This window comes from Pteropus medius, unplaced genomic scaffold (assembly GCF_902729225.1).
Source record: "Pteropus medius unplaced genomic scaffold, Ma_sr-lr_union100, whole genome shotgun sequence".
NCBI lineage: Eukaryota > Metazoa > Chordata > Mammalia > Chiroptera > Pteropodidae > Pteropus > Pteropus medius.
Genome location: NW_024351546.1, coordinates 511,470 through 528,354, shown reverse-complemented (window position 1 = coordinate 528,354; position 16,885 = coordinate 511,470). Strand labels below are relative to the sequence as shown.

The following is a 16,885-nucleotide window of genomic DNA, read 5'->3' as shown; positions in this document are numbered from 1 at the left end:
CATAAATGATAGCATTAATAATAATAATAAGGTTGAGGTGGGAAGAAGTGAAAGAGGGTACTTATGTCAGGAAAATAGCAAAAAAGCCAGAGAAATGAAGTTGAATGTGGCAGGAATTGAGGACAGAGAGCAACTTTTCCAGTTACTTAACAGGATGGAAAAAATTCTTTGGAAGTTCTAGTGGGATGGTCTACCCTAAATGGATGAGGACAGAAATGTCTCCTCAGACTTCTAGAGCCCTTAGTTCCCAGCCCACCTCTCATCTCTGCAGCCCTGGCCACATGCATGCATGTGTCCCATTTTATTCCTCCTCTTTCTCTTTCCAGACAGTCGGTATCTGACTCCACTGGTCTCCATCGGCTTCATGGCCCTGACCCCCGTGTGGGTCCTCATTGCCAAGCAGAACCCACCCACCATGAAGATCCTAAAGTCTGGGTGGTTCCCAATCATCCTAGCAATGATGATCAGCAGGTGAGCATGAACGAGGGCCTCTGCCCCATCTCCTTCTCTGTGCCATCCCCTGGCTTTGTGATCAGAAGAGTGGCCTAAGAGCCAAGGAGCCCCTAGAGGAGCATAATGCTTACTGCCCTGAGCATGGTTAGAGTGAACCGCAGCTGTGGGCCCCTTTACAAATCCTGGTGCTGGTTGAGTCGAACCTCCTCTTTTTTTCTCTCTCCCTCCCCTTCCTCCCCCTCCTCTTTTCCCCTCCCCTTCCCCCCTCTCTTTCTCTCTCCTCTCACCTCTCACCAAGAACCCTAGACTTTCTCTGAGAGGCAGTCCTGTTTACAGTTGCCAGAGTACCAGAGAGTCAGAAAGAACTGAACCTGGAAACTTCAGATGAGCACACTACTGCCATGGCTCCCTGCCCTGTCTTGGAACTGTGGGATACCGGGTCTCCCATTCCCCTGTTGTCACAGCTCTCACTGGCCTGGACCCCTGCTTAGGCTGCAGGAAGTCCTTTGCCTGGCCTCAAGGCAATGGCTCTGTGAACACCATTTCCACAGCATGGCTGCTGGTGGGATCTAGAGGAATCACCCTGGACCCTTGGGCCTTCGGCTGAGCCCAGGTCTTCCACCCTCCAGCCTCATTCTTGAGGGCCCTTTCCACTAGTAGACCCTGACAGGGGCCGCCCCAGTTCTTTCTGATGTGCTTTCCTAACTTTGACTCTCAGGAAAGAGAGGTTATGGTCTAGGTAACTTTGCTCCTGGCTCCTTAAACAAATTGATCTCACTTCTCTAGGGCTCTAGGGACAGAGCAGCCTTTGCTAAACTACAGGGGCCGGAGGGAGCGAGGGCTTTTTGTAGCATCTTCTAAGAACAAGGAGCAGAAGATGATACTTATGCAGGTTTGTTTTCTGCTAAGGAAGAGCTAAGTCGCAGTTCAGGGGCTATCACATAACAGAGCCTAGCCAACTAAGTGGCCACTGAAGGGAGTTTGTTTTTAGTGGACTGACATTATCTGAAGGGCCTTCTAGAACAGCTAAGATAACAGACTAGAGATGAAAACACATGTATTGGGTGCAGAGGACACTAAGACCAGCTTGGCTATAGCAGATATTTTGTGTTGGGGTAAGGAAAGTGTTTGCAAAGCTGGGAAGAAAGGCTGATATGTAGTTTGTATAGAGGTTACAAGGCCACTTAACAAGCATAAACTCAAGTCATTTGACTGACGTCTGCTCTCTCCCCAGTTTTGGAGGGCTCATCTTGAACAAAACCATCTCTAAAGAGCAATACAAAGGCATGGCCGTATTTACTCCCATCATATGTGGTAGGTATTGGCAATCCCTATCACCAGGGGTCTTCGGCCTGGGTTGGCCCCCAGGGCCTGGGTGGTGGGACCTGAGCAACAGTGATGTCAGAAGTCTGACCTCAGGCCTTCAGGCAGTCAGGAAGCTGAGCAGGCAGAGACTACCGAGGCTAGTTTTTCTCAGATAGAAGGAGACCCCAAGGGAGAAGCCTTGTCCATAGCTCACTGGATCACACCCTGCTGTTCATAGGTGAGATCTGAGCTTTCCCACACAGCTAAATCCCATGCCGTGAAGGCACACAGAATTTAACCCAGGATTCTCTGGCACCTACAGAATGAATATGGCCTTCAGAACTGGAATATTGGCCTCTCATGGTTTTTCTTTTTTTTTTTTTTTTTTTTTAACTTAGATTAATTGACGACATTTACACATAAAAATCTGGATTTCTGTCTTCTCAAAAAGCAAGGCTGTGACAATCCTGGGTTTACACTAGGGGTAGAGCAGGAATCAGCTGCTGCTGAGACAGGACCTGTGCTGTTCACTTTCCTCCACTCCCTGTTCTCTTCCCCCCAGCCCTTCACTATTCACCTTCTAGGCTTAGACCCTGTGAGCATTTGTGGTAAGGACCCCTCTTTTAACCAAAGCTTCATTTGTGTTCGGTTTCTGATAAGGCTTTGTAAATGGGACCACTGATCAAGAGAGGAACCAAACATGATAACTTATTGTGTAGTTTGCTTGGTATCCAGGCTCTGGCCTTCTGAGACTTCAGAAACAGGCTTCAGAGTCCCTTGGGTCACCCCTCTCCACTTCTGTGGGAACACAGGCCTGTATTTTTTGCATGTCAGCGGGTTACCCAGTAGGTCTGCACTTAAACAGAGTCCCACAGGACCTATTCTCAGCATAAGGCATGGCACCTATGAATGAGGACAGCAATGGCCAAGTCAGGCCCAAATGGCCATAAGCTTGGAAAGATATCCTTGGATGGCACCAACTCAGGTACCTATAGGGGCCAAATGAGCCTTTTGAATGAGTTAAGCAGGTAAGACAATAGCTAAGCGGTGAGGAGTAGTGGGAAACAGGGCATGTGTTCCTGGTATAGGAAGTTCTGCCCATTAAGCTCCAGCCACTTGCTGCCTGGTAGGAACTGAGTTCCAGATTTGCCTGAGCTGACTTGTTAGGAGAAGCTGGAAATTAGGATTAAAGGCTAATTTGTAAATGCTGCCAATTAATTTTAATTATTTTTTTTTAATCCTGTGTAGACTAACAAAAATAGATCTATAGACATCCTTCGCCCATAGGCCATTTTTTGCACCCTCTGGATCACTAAGGTAGTTGGTCTCTGCCACTGGAGGTCACTGGGGTACATCTAGCCCAGAGAGAGGTTGTTTTCTGTGGGGCTGAGGAAATAGAATGGGATGGGCAACACAAACCCACTCTCTGAAGGAAGTAGTCACCATGGGTGGGCCCTGATCTCTACCAGCCCTAAAGCCTGCACCTGCAGAAGGAGCTCAGTGTGGCCTTTGTCATCTGTGCCCTCCGGCCCTGGCCCTGAGGAAGCTGAAAGCTTCTGCATTAAGCTCCAGCTTTGTCACCATGTGATCATTTCTCTCTTCTCTCGCTGCTCTTACCCACCATTCTCTTCCCTCTTCTTCCCACCTTGAAGTGAAAAATAGTCTCTTTCACTTCCTCAGGTATTCCAGTCTATTCTGGTTCCAGTCACTTCCTATGGCCTCGAATGTCTTATCAAGATATCCTCCCATAGACCTCTCCATCTGCTCTCCTCCCTCCTTCACCCTCACTCCTTTCCTGAATCCTCTCCCTCTCTACCTCTCCCTCTCCTTCCATCCAATAAATATGTATCGAGAACCTACTTTGCCAGTCACACTTTGTTCACCTTAAGAGTTGTTAAGGTGATACAGTTACTACCTTGATACCTCACACATGAGGTCCAAGCCACTGTTGTTTGCCAAACAAGATATGTGGTCAGATGGGAGGGAAGGAAAAGAGAGCAAGTGCTGAATTAATCAAGGAAGACTTCCTGGAGGAAGTTTAAATAAGGGATAGAACTCAGAGACTGGCTTAAAGAAGAAGAAACCAGATTCTTTTTCTCCTCATAGGTGTTGGTGGCAATCTGGTGGCCATTCAGACCAGCCGGATCTCCACCTACCTGCACATGTGGAGCACTCCTGGTGTTCTCCCCCTCTGGATGAAAAAATTCTGGCCTAACCCATGCTCTACTTTCTGTACCTCAGGTGAGTCTGATGTCTTTCAGAGGCCATGAGGCCATTTCTTTAAATGAGCAAAAATTAACATCATTGGAATCTGGTGTTTGTAGCAGTGATGTCTAAGACCAGTGCTGACCTCAGCACAGATCATCTTCAGGGACAAAGCTTCCCCCAGAGACCTGATTCCCCAACCTTGCCTTTAATTGATTTGTTTATTTACTCAAATATTTACTGAATGTCTATCAGATACTACATGTCAGGTTACAGTGGTGAGAGAGAAAGCTTTTTCTTGCTCTCGTGGATATACATGGCCTAGGACAACACATACCAAAAAATGAACACATAATTACAAATTATATGTTCTAAAAGGCAAAAAGTACAGGGTGCAATAAAAAAGAATTTACAGGAGATACTCAGATTTGGGATTGGAAAGTTTCTCTCTGAGAGCGAGCATATGTTGATTGGGGAAAAGGCATGCTGGAGCAGGAGGAGTATTTGAGGAAGAGGGGATAGCCTAAGCAAAGGTCCAGAGACAGAAAAGAGGTTGGTAATTTTGGAGAATTAAAAAGCCAGTGAGACCTGAACATAATGAGCAAGGGAAAGGATGAATGAAGCTGAAGCCAGAAAGGTAGGAAGGAGCTGATCATTTGGAGCCTTTAAGCTTAAGAAAGGAGACTAGATTCTATTCTGAGAACCGCTGGAAACCACTGGAAGTGTTTTATCTTTTTGTCGATTTTAAAAATTGGATCTTTGTCCCATTACATTTTCTTTCATCATTTTCTTTCTGTCTCAGGAACTACCTTTAGCCATTCTTTCAGGGGAGGTCTGCTGGCACATTTCTAAAGGATACTTTCACTGGATATAAATTTGGGATTGATAGTTCTTTTCAATACTTGAAAAATGTGCTGCTTCCTTCTGACCTTCATGTTTTCTGATGAAAAATTGCCATCATTGGAATTGTTTTTGCTGTATACATCAGGGGTCATTTCCCTCTTGCTTATTTCAAGACTTTTTAGACACAGGATTATGATATGCATTGGTATAGATTTCTATGGGTTTATTCTACTTGGAGTTTATTCCACTTCCTGAATACACAGATGTATCTGTTGCCAAATTTGGGAAATTTTAAGCTATTATTTCTTTGAATACTTTTTCAGCCCGACTTTCTTCCTCCTTTCCTTCTGGTGTTCTGATGATGTGAATGTTAGATTTTGTTATAGTCCCACAAGGCCTTGAGGCTCTCTTCAGTTTTTTTCCCACTGTATGTTACTGTTATTTAGATTGGCTCTTCAGATTCACTGATTCTTTTCTCTGTCCTCTTCATTCTGATATTGATCCTATTCATTAAGTTGTTTGGATTTTTTGGCTATTGTATTTTTTCAGTTCTAAAATTTCCATATGGTTCTTTTTGGTTATCTTCTACTTTCCTAAGACCTTCTATTTCTTTACTGATATATTTAATTTTTATCATGTTTTGAGTGTGTTGAAGCATTTTTAAAACAGATTTATTAAAATGGCTTTCACATAATTCTACCATCTGTGTCATCTCAATGTTAGTGTCTGTTGGTTGTCTTTTCTCATTAAGTTGAGAGTTGTTTTGTTTTGTTTTGTTTTGTTTTGTTTTGCTATAATGAGTAATTTTTAGATTGAATCCTGAATATTTGGAGTATTATAATATGAGACTCTGGATCTTCCTCAAGTCTTCTGTTTTAGCTGACCTCCTCTGATACTGCACCATTGCGGGAAAGGGAATGCACTGCTTCCTTACTGCCAGGTCAAGATACAAATCTAGATCCCCTCTCCTTCTCCACTGACACCTTAGGGGAAAAGGAGCACCTCATACTGGTGGCAGAGTAGAGTCCATGTTCCTCTGACACCATCCATGCTGAGGGGGAGAAGGATGCCTTGTTGTTGCTTCTCACATGGCCTTCATTGTTATGGTAGAGGGAGGGGGTCCTCGTTACCTCTAGGCAGAGTCCCACTTATTTTCCACACACCCTTCTCTCATACCACCTCATGATGAGTACTACATTCCACCTGGATGAGGGCAGAAGTCCAGGCTCCTTACTTGGCCTTTGCTGATGGAGGCGAGGCTGCTGTTTTTCCTGTGGTGTTCGGCTAGAATAGAGAAGTTATTGTCTACAAGTTTTTTGTTTTGCTAAGCTGCCTCTTTTCTGGACGTTTGGCTAGAGAAAGCAAGTTTCCTTTGAGTCATTTTTTGGTCAATGTCCATTGGCATTCCTGGGTTACTGACTTCTCCAGCACCCAGTCTGGGATATATGAGAAAAAAAGAAAATAAACTTGAGAAACTCACCGCCATGTTCCCTGGGCCTTGTTGTCCCTAGCCACCTTGCCGTTTTTCTTCATATTTCAAAATCTTCTTATGTGTTTTATATATAATTTCCAAGATATTTATTTTTATTTAGTGAGAGGAATAGGAAGAAGTATCTCCACTCCATCTTATCTAGAAGTGGCAGTCCTCATTACATTTTCCGATTTGTCATTTGTATATAGAAAAGGTATTTACTTTCTATATTATTTATGTCCTATCTTAATTCAGGCTGCTATACCAAAAAGATAGATTAGGTGGCTTATAAAAACCAAAAATTTATTTTTTGTATGTCTGGCAGCTGGAGGTCCAAGATCAAGGCACTAGCAGATCCAGTGTCTGCTGAGGTTCTTCCTTCTGGTTCATATGCAGCTGACTTCTTACTGTACCTTCATGTGGTGGAAGGGGTAAGGGAGCTCTCTAAGGTCTCTTTTATAAGTACATGAATCCCACTCATTAAGATTCCACCCTCGTGACCTAATCACCTCACAAAGGCCCCACCTCTGAATACCATCACAATGGCGGTTAGATTACAACATATAGGTTTTGAGGGGAAACAAACAGTCAATAGCAGCAGTAAAATTCATATTTTACTGAATTCTTTTTTTTTATGGTGATATTGGTTAACAAAATCCAATAAGATTCATCTGTACAATTTAATAGTAAGGCATATATATATTTACACTGTGTGTTCACCTCCTTCAGTTAGATTTCTTTCTGTCACCACATATTTGGCCTCCTTTATCCTGTCTACCTCCCCACACCACTTACTCCCTACCTTCTGGTAACCACTAGTCTGTAATCCATGTCCATGAGAATCTGTTTGTTTCTCCTGTTCATTTGTTGCTTTTAGGTGTATATCCCACCTATAAGTGATATCATGTGATTTTCAACTTTTTTGTCTGGGTAATTTCACTTAGCATGATTATCTCCAGGTCCATCCATGTTGTCGCAAAGGGCAGTATTTCATCTCTTCTTATGGCTAAGTAATATTCCATTGTATATATGTACCACAGCTTCTTTAGCCAATCATCTATCATAGGACACTTAAGTTGCTTCCATGTCCTGGCCACTGTGAATAATGCTGCTATGAACATCGGTGTGCAAATATCATTTCAGATATGGGTTTTCAAGTCTTTGGGGTAAATACCCAGTAGAGGGACTGCTGGATCATATGGTAGATCAATTCTTACTTTTTTGAGGAACTTTCATACTGTTTTCCATAGTGGCTGTACCAATTTGCAGTCCCACCAGCAGTGTATGAGGATTCCTTTTTCTCCGCATCCTCTCCAACACTTATTATTACTTGTTCTGTTGATTATAGCTATTCTAACAGGTGTGCGATGATATCTCATTGTGGTTTTGATTTGCATTTCCCTAGTAGCTAGCAATGTTGAGCACCTTTTCAAATATTTGTTGGCCATTTGTATGTCCTCTAGGGAAAAGTGTATGTTCAGGTCCTCTGCCCATTTTTTGATTGGATTGTTTTTTTGTTGTTAATTGAGTTGTATGAGTTCTTTGTATATTTTGGATATTAGGCCCTTATCGGAGGCATTGCTTGCAATATCTTTTCTAATTTGGATGGTTGTCTCTTTACCTTGTTGGCGATTTCTTTTGCTGAGCAGCTTTTTAGTTTGATGAAGTCCCATTCATTTTTTTAGCTTTTACTTCCCTTGCTTTTGAGGTCAAATTTGTAAAATCCTCTTTAAGCCCAAGGACCTTGAGTTTAGTTCTTATGTTTTATTCTATGCATTTTATTGTATCAAGTCTTATATTCAGGTCCTTAATCCATTTTGAGTTAATTTTGGTGTGTAGTGATAGACAACAGTCTAGTTTCATTCTTTTGCAGGTGGCTTTCCAGTTTTCCCATCACCATTCTTTTGAAAAGGCTTTCCTTTCTCCACTGTATGTTTTTAGCTTTTTTGTCAAAAATTATTTGCTCATATAAATATGGGTTTACTTCTGGACTCTCGATTCTGTTCCACTGGCCCGTGTGTCTGGTTTTCTGCCAATACCATGCTGTTTTGAGTACTATCGCTTTATAATTTATATTATAATTATATTAGCGATATAAATTATATCGCTAATATAATTTGAAGTCGGGCAGAGTGATGCCTACAGCCTCGTTCTTTTTTCTCAGGATGACTTTGGCGATTCGGGGTCTTTTGTGCTTCCCTACAAATCTGATGGGTTTTTTTTTTCTATTTCTTGAAATAATACTGATGAGATTTTGATTGAGATTGCATTAAATCTGTATAATGCATTAGGTAATATAGTTATTTTAACTATGTCGACTTTTCCAATCCAAGAACACAGAATATCTTCCCATTTCTTTGTATCTTCTTCGACTATTTTAATAATATCTTATAGTTTTCATTATATACGTCCTTCACATATTTCGTTAGATTTATTCCCAGGTATTTTATTCTTTTTGTTGCAATTGCAAAAGGAATTATTTTTTCCACTTCTTATTCTGACATTTCATTATTAGAGTATAGGAATGCTATGGATTTTTGAACGTTAATTTTGTATCCAGAAACCTTACTGTATTTGCTTATTGTTTCTAGTAGTGTTCTTGTGGAGTCTTTAGGGTTTTCTATATAGAGAATCATGTCATCTGCAAATAGTGATGTTTTGACGTCTTCATTTCCTATTTGGATGCCTTTTATATCTTTCTCTTGCCTGATCGCACTCGCTAGGACTTCCAGTGTTATATTGCATAAGAATGGCGATAGTGGACACCCTTGCCCTATTTCTGATCTTAGAGGGAAGGTTTTTAGTTTTTCACCATGAAGTATAATGTTGGCTGAGGGTTTGTCATATATGGCCTTTATTATGTTAAGGTACTTTCCTTCTATACTGATTTCGTTAAGTGTTTTGATCATAAATGGATGCTGTATCTTGTCCAAGGATTTTTCTGCATCTATTGAATGATCATATGATTCTTATTTTTTAATTTGTTTATGTGGTGTATCACATTAATCGATTTGCATATGTTGAACCATCCCTGTGCTTCTGGGATGAAGCCCATTTGACCATGGTGTATAATCTTTTTAATATGTTGCTGTATTCAATTCACTAGTATCTTATTTAGGATTTTTGCATCTGTGTTCATGAGAGATAGTTTTGTGTGTGTGTGTGTGTGTGTGTGTGTGTGTGTGTGTGTGTGTGTGTGTGTGTGTTAACGTTATCTTTACCAGGTTTTGGTATCAGGGCAATATTGGCCTCATAAAATGAGTTGGGAAGTATTGCCTCCTCTTCGATTTTTTGGAAGAGTTTAAGGAGAATAGGTATTAAATCTTCTTCGAATGTTTGGTAGAATTCACTGGTGAAGCCATCTGGTCCTGGACTTTTACTTTTTGGTAGGTTTTTGATGATTGTTTCAATTTCCATACTGCTGATCCATCTATTGAGATTTTCCAGATCTTGATTCAGTCTGGAGAGATTGTATTTTTTTCTAAGTACTAGTCCATTTCTTCTAGGTTATTAAATTTGGTGTTATATACTTTTTCATAGTATTCTTGTATGATCCTTTGTATTTCTGTGGTGTCTGTCATAATTTCTCCTCTTTCATCCCTGATTTTGTTTATTTTTGTCTTTTCTCTTTTTTCTTTAGTGAATCTAGCCACTATTGTTTTTATTTTTTCAATTTCATTTATTCCTGCTCTAATTTTGATTATTTCTTTCCTCTGCTGACCTTAGGCTTCATTTGTTCTTCCTTTTCTAGTTTTTTAAGATGAAGCGTTAGGATGTTTATTTGGGTTCGTTCTTATTTTTGAAGCTAGGCCTGTAATGATACGAACTTTCCTTTTATGACCGCTTTTGCCACGTCCCAAAAGTTTTGATATCTTGTACTGTCGTTATCATTCGTTTCTATGTATCTCTTGATCTCTCTTTTTATTTCTTCTCTGATCCAGTTATTCTTCAGTAGCATGTTGTTTAATCTCCATGTATTTGTGGTTCTTCCTGATTTTTTTATGCAGTTGATCTCTAGTTTCAAAGCATTATGATGAGAGAATATGGTTGGTATGATTTCAACCCTCTTACATTTATTGAGGCTATCTCTGTGTCCTAGTATGTGGTCAGTCCTTGAGAATGTTCCACGTGCACTAGAGAAGAATGTATAAGCAGCTGTTTTGGGATGGAAAGCTCTATAAATGTCAATTATGTCCAGTTGATCTAATATGTCATTTGAGGATGTTATTTCCTTATTGATTTTCTGTTTGGATGATCTGTCCATATCCGACAGTGGGGTATTACGTCCTCTACTATGATAGCATTTTGGTCTGTCTCTCCCTTTAGTTCTGTTAGTAATAGCTTTACATATTTTGGGGCTCCCTGACTGGGAACATAGATACTAATAAGTGTTATCATTATGAAGTGTCCCTCAGTATCTTTCTTCACCTTTTTTATTTTGAAGTCTATTTTGTCTGATATTAGTACCGTTCATCCTGATTTTCTCTGAATGCCATTTGCTTGAAATATTGTTTTCCAGCCTTTCACTTTGAGTCTGTATATGTCTTTTGAGCTGAGATGTGTCTCCTGGAGGCAGCATGTGGTTGGGTTTTGTTTTTTGATCCATTCTGTAACACTGTGCCTTTTTATTGGTGAGTTCAGTCCATTTACATTTAGGATGATTATTGAAATATGAGGTTTTCTTATACCCATTTTATTTTTGCTTTCTGGTAGCTCAGTATTTCCATTGCTTCCTTTCTTTGTGTTTCTGTTTCCTTTATTTTGGTTGGCTTTTGTGGGTTTTCCCTCTGGTTCTTCTTGTTTTATGTTATACACTTCAGTTCTGAATCTTTGCTGAGTGGTTACCATTACAAATATGAAAGGATAGTTATATATATACAGTCGTCCATTTTCTTCTGCTTGTGGCTTATCTCCATTCCCCTTTGTGAATTTGGATCTTGAATCCTCCCCTTTTCAGTCATTGTCTCAATTTGTCCCTATGTATGCTGGACATTCATTATTATCTTGCTATAGCAATTCTCTTCTTAATGTTTAAGCTTATAATGCCCTGTTTTTAGTAAAGGTTACACTCCTCTGCTTCTACTTGTCTCATAGTCACCTTACTCCTAATTATGTGTTGTTGTTTTTTTGTCATTTTATTTTAGTTGAGCTGACGCCTTTCAGTATTTCCTCTGGTACAGGCCTCATAGTGGAGAATTCCCTCAATTTTTGTATGTCTGTAATTTCTCCTTCATATCTAAAGGAGAGCTTAGCTGGATACATTGTTCTAGGCTAGTAGTTCCTTTCACTTAATAGTTTGAATATTTGATTCCACTCCATTCTGGCTTGTATGGTCTGTGCTGAGAAGTCCAACGATCATCTAATGGGTTTTCCTTTATAAATTACCATCTTCTTCTCCCTGGCTGAATTTTGTCTTTGTCATTGATTTTTGATAATTTTAATACAATGTGTCTTGATGAAGACCTTTTTGGGTTGAGGTAATTGGGTGTTCTGTTGACTTCTTGAATTCCAAGCTCCCGCTCATTCCTTAGATTTGGGAAATTCTTGTCAACTGTTTGTCTGAAAATGCTTTTTACTCCCTGCTCCTTTTCCTCGCCTTTGAGAATTCCCATTATTCTTATGTTTCCTCTCCTGATGGTATCAGCTAGTTCTTGTATTTCTCTTTTATTGCTTTTCATTCTTCGGTTTCTCTCTCCTTCCTTCTGATTGATTTCTAGATTTCTTTCTTCAGTATCACTGATCCTTTCCTCCATTTGGTCAACTCTATTTCCCAAGCTTGCTACTTCATTTTTCAACTCTTGCAGTGTGTGTTTTGTTTGTTTGTTTGTGCGTGTGTGTGTGTGTGTGTGTGTGTGTGTTTATCTCTAGAACGTCTATTCTGTTCTTTTTGAAGGTTTCAGTCTCCTTGCTAAAGAACTCATTCTGCTCATCTAGTTGTTTTTTCAATTCCTGATATTGTTGATGTGACTCTTTTCGGAGCTCACTGAGTTTTTTCAGAAGTACCATTCTGAATTCTCTGTCATTTAAGTTGCATATTTCTATGCCTGTAAGCTTATTTTCTGGAGATTTTTCTCTTTCTTTCTGAGATGCCTTGTCACCTTGGTTGTTCATGGTGTTTAATGGACTATTTCTCCACCTGGGCATTAATGGATGTGTATTCAGCTTTTTTCCCAGAAAGAAGATTTATTATATAAAAGTCTCTCTTTAGCCTGCTGCAAAAAAGGCGCTTTTCTTTTGGTTTCCAGTAGGTGGCGTCTTAGCCTCTTGGATCCCTGCTTTATATAAAGCCTTAATAATGCCTTTTTTTCTTATAGATGTTTAATCGCGCTCACTACTCTCAGTCTCAGTCCCTGTCAGTGTTTGTGACAGTTTCGGTAGTGTTTGTTCAGATTCCCCTGGGGCTCCGCGGTGTTCACTCTCGTAAGTTGTGGGGGGAGGGGCTCCCTGGGTTAAGGGTTGGGGACTGTGGGTCAGCCTCAGTTTTGCAACCGGGACTGGTAAAAATCAGCTGTTGTTTCTCTGCCTTCCCACTTCTCTGCTTTCTGCCCTGATGACTTGGCCCTGCTGTCAGCCACGTGGAACTCACAGCACTCCCATGCAGGACTGTTCAGAGAACTCACCACACCTTCTTCCCTTCCCCTCCTCCTGCAGGGAGCTCAGGTTGCTGGGAGAGGCAGCTTCTTTCTCTCTCCCAGTCCACTGCCCGACGCCCGGGGTTCTGACCTGTGGTAGCTCTTATGTGCAGATCCCACACTCAGACGTGCTGGTGTGCAGTTTGGGTGTTTTATGTTGAGTTTTAGATGTTCAGCCTATTGTCGTTTCAAGGGGAGAATTCTGGGGACCTCTTTCACTCTGCCATGTTTCTCCAAACTCTTTACTAAATTCTTTAGGAATTTTTTTAAATGGATTTTCTTGAGTTTTTATGCCAGCTACCAATAATAATTATTTTGCTTCCTTCTTTTCAAGGTCTTTTTGGGTAAAGAATTTTTTTATATCTTGTCTAATTTTTTATCATAAATGGATTTGGATGCTCTTGTGTGTTCTCATCCTCTCTCTACATATTATTTTGTAGTAGACTTTTTAGCTTCTAAGCTACATATGATATTTTTTTCCTTCTTATTAAGTTGATAAAATATATTAACTCGGAGGTAAATTAAGACTTACTTTTCACTGAAACTCTTTTTTTGTGTTTCAGAGGCCCATCATATTCACATGTTATAGTTTTAAAGAATGGGGCAAGGTAAATCACACTTCTTGCAGAGTCTTAAACTCATAGAGTTCTGGATCCTGAAGAGAGCGTGGGGATCACACACACCTCATCAATGTGCTGACTGTGTCCCAGAGGCTTACTATGAAGAAGGGGCTTCCTGAGGCCCCATGAGTGCACCTCCCTCCTGAACACTAACTCCACACACTGAGTCTTTGTTTTTGATACTCTTGAGCTCTTTTCCACCTTAAGCCCTTTGCACATCCTCTTTCCTCTAGCCAAATCCTTACTCTCAGATTCAAATCTCAGCCTAAATTTCATCTCTTTGAGAGGGCTTCCAATCCCCAGTAGCTAATTCTCACTAACAGACACTTCATTCTCTACCATATTATCCTGGCTTATTTTCTTCCTAGTATTTGTCAGAGTTTGAAATTACATTTCTTGTTTGTTTCTACTACTCATTTCCAGTTTTTCTCTTCCCTGAAATGGCAGCTCCCTGAGAGAGACTATATTCCTATCTGCTAGAACATGCCTGCCATATAGTAAGTGCTCAGTAAACTGTCCAGGGCTATGTGGATTACTCTCTGAGACCTTTAGGAAGTAGTTGAATGAATGTGGTTGCCTTACTAGAGACTGTCGCATGCCAAGGTGGCCTCTACTGCCAAGTAGGTCACACAACTTCCTTGGTTATGTTTCCCCCAGAAATCAATTCCATGTCAGCCCGAGTCCTGCTCTTTCTAGTGATTCCAGGCCATCTTATTTTCTTCATCATCATCTACATGGTGGAAGGCCATGCAGTCCCAAACAGCAAGACCTTTGTGGTATTCTATCTACTAGCAGGCTTGATCCAGGTAAGGACAATTATGGCAGCAGCAAAGCAGCATCCAGTGTTTAATCAGCCAGCAAGCTTTGTTCACTGCCCTGGGAGAGAAGCTGAGGAGGTGGGGTTGGGAGTTCCTGGACATGCAGGATACAGTGCTCATCTTCCAGTAGTCAAGTCAACTCATTCAAGCCCAAGAGCATGATCTAGACACACAAGCCATTCCACAATCCCTACTGGATACTCTGTACTACACATTCCACACAGCATACTCTGCATTGCACACTGCAATAGGGCACACTCCACATAGCACACTCATAACTCCACCTACCACCAGGCACAGGGCTGCATACAGCTCACTGCACACTCCACCAGAGGATCAGAGGAGCTGTCCCGAGGGTTTAGCATGTTGCAATGAAGCAAGCTGATGACCAGGTCCAGCTAATGAAATGGGCCACATGCATCACTCCTCACATACATGGAGTGGGCAGGGATCAGGCCCCTGCTGGGATGTTGCTAAAAAACATGCGTGGACTTTAGTCATAGCTGGATGGTGATAAAGACATGAAAGAGATTAATGTAGTGCCTGCCTCAGAGTAGGACTCAGCAGACTGTGCTAAGACTACAGCTGGCTGATGTCCCACTGGGCCTGGGGCCTCTGCAGGGATAACTGGGCACTAGTAGGCAACTCTAAGGGATTAGCATTTTCACATTTCCTTGAATTATGGCATTTGCAATCGCAGAATTACCCTGACCCTGAAAGATAGGTTGGAGCAGTCTGAGAAACTGTCCTGAGCAACAGCAGCAATAGAGGTGTTAGGGTCAGCCCACAACAAAGGACCAAAGAACCCTGAGACCTGACCAGTGTTGTGTGGACTGCCCCCTGGCACCTTCAGGAAAGGCTAGCTATGTAAAGCTGCCCACAACAGGGCCTCCAGCAAACCTAAGTTGAAGTCCCAGCAAGATTTATGTCTAAAGTTCCAAGAATGGTGAGTGGACTTGGTACAGCAGAAAAGGTCAAAGCTGTTGAGCAGCAGCAGGTCTATCTGGCACTTCAGGATGCCAGGAGCAGGGTTCATCCACAGGGAGGGAGACTGCGATTGCAAAGTGTGGATGAGAGTGGACTCATCAGCTCTACACAAGCTTATAGCTAGGCATCAGACTCCAAGAGAAGCTCGAAGAAGGGGACTACCTACAGTCGATACGTCCTCCTTGGTGTCTGCCCTTGAAATCTGCTAGTGTTTCTTGATGACACTTGGCTTTCTGACTTGGTCATTGTCTTTTGTGTCTGCTTGCTCTTATGACAGGTGGCAATCCTGCTGTATCTGGCAGAAGTGATGGCTCGGCTAATGTGGCACCAGGCCCTGGATCCTGACAACCACTGTATTCCCTACCTCACAGGGCTAGGGGACCTCCTAGGGACTGGCCTCCTGGCACTCTGCTTTCTCATCAGCTGGTTATTGAGAAGCAAAGCAGAACTAGATGGCATTTCAGAACCAGTGTCTGGACCTCTCTAATGAGCTTAGGCAGCCCATTAATCAGTAGAATTTTCCCTCACACCAGCAGAGTATAGAATGCAGTATTTCCCTGGCTGGATCCCTAGGTCTCTCTGACTCTCCAATGGCCCTTTGTCAGTCTGCTAAGGAAACTCACACACACCTTGGCCCTGGAGTTGGAACCTGAGTCCATGATGGAGCCTGATATCAGAAGCATTGTTTGTAAGTGTGTGAATATGACTACTGTGCTGGGTGAGTGTGTGCATAAGTGTGCATGTGTGTGTGGAGAGCAGGGTGCTCTGGCCTGACTGTGCTAAAGGAAGAAGTGTGTCTGGTGAACTTTGGGCAATTTGTTGGCTCTTCTTCATGCCATTGCAGCTCAGATTGAAGTGGAGCAGGAAGGAGATCTGTTGTGTGCCCAAGCCTCAGGCTCTTGGCCCTGTCTTAACTGTTCTTCACTAGGTCCAGTTCCGTGGTCCACTATGCTGGTATGCCCTGAAAATGTGTGCAGCCCTTCCTAGGCTGGGGCCTTCCACCCCCTCTCATCTGCTCCCAGCATTTATTCTTGACATTGCTCTTTTTTCCCATTTTTTTTAAGCAGAAACCTCTGTTTAGATTATAATGATCTGAGAAGTATAAAATAAAGCATAGATTATATTTTGTTTGGCGTTTTGTATTTGTAAAGATACTAATGCAACCATGAGACTTGGGATTTATAAGTAACAAAAACCTCTGGCATTTCTATAGCGTAATGTTTGTCATCCTCTAGTCTTCACTTAGAAGCATCAACATTGCAGGGAAAACTGTTAGAAATGCAAATTAATTCCCCCAAGCCTAACAAAACAGAATGCCGTGGGCGGAGCCCAACAATGTGAGTTTAACAAGCCCTCCAGGTGGTTCGGATGCAGTCTTTCACCTGAGATCCACCGCTCCAGAACTCGCATCTTTTTAAAAATATATGTATGCTCACTTTCATATTAACTCGTCATAACAACTTTAGCCATGGTTTGGACTGAGGATTATTATCTTCTGTTGTCCTTAAAAAAAAAAAATAGCAACATGGGTTTATTCGGGAACAACAAAAT

The 16,885-nt window shown here is 41.7% G+C and overlaps 1 protein-coding gene across 28 annotated transcripts in view; it reads left to right on the top strand.

Moving 5' to 3' along the window:
• The window catches only part of SLC41A3 (solute carrier family 41 member 3), a 99,229-nt gene extending 82,768 nt beyond the window's left edge, over window positions 1–16,461 (top strand). For all 28 annotated transcript variants that reach the window (XM_039843556.1, XM_039843554.1, XM_039843561.1 and 25 more), the window contains 5 exons: window positions 327–471; window positions 1,688–1,767; window positions 3,865–3,999; window positions 14,187–14,335; window positions 15,612–16,461. In XM_039843556.1, the coding sequence (XP_039699490.1) occupies window positions 327–471; window positions 1,688–1,767; window positions 3,865–3,999; window positions 14,187–14,335; window positions 15,612–15,821 (719 nt within the window). In that variant the 3' untranslated portion in view covers window positions 15,822–16,461. The remainder of the gene's footprint in view (window positions 1–326; window positions 472–1,687; window positions 1,768–3,864; window positions 4,000–14,186; window positions 14,336–15,611) is intronic.
• The last annotated feature ends 424 nt before the right edge of the window (window positions 16,462–16,885 follow it).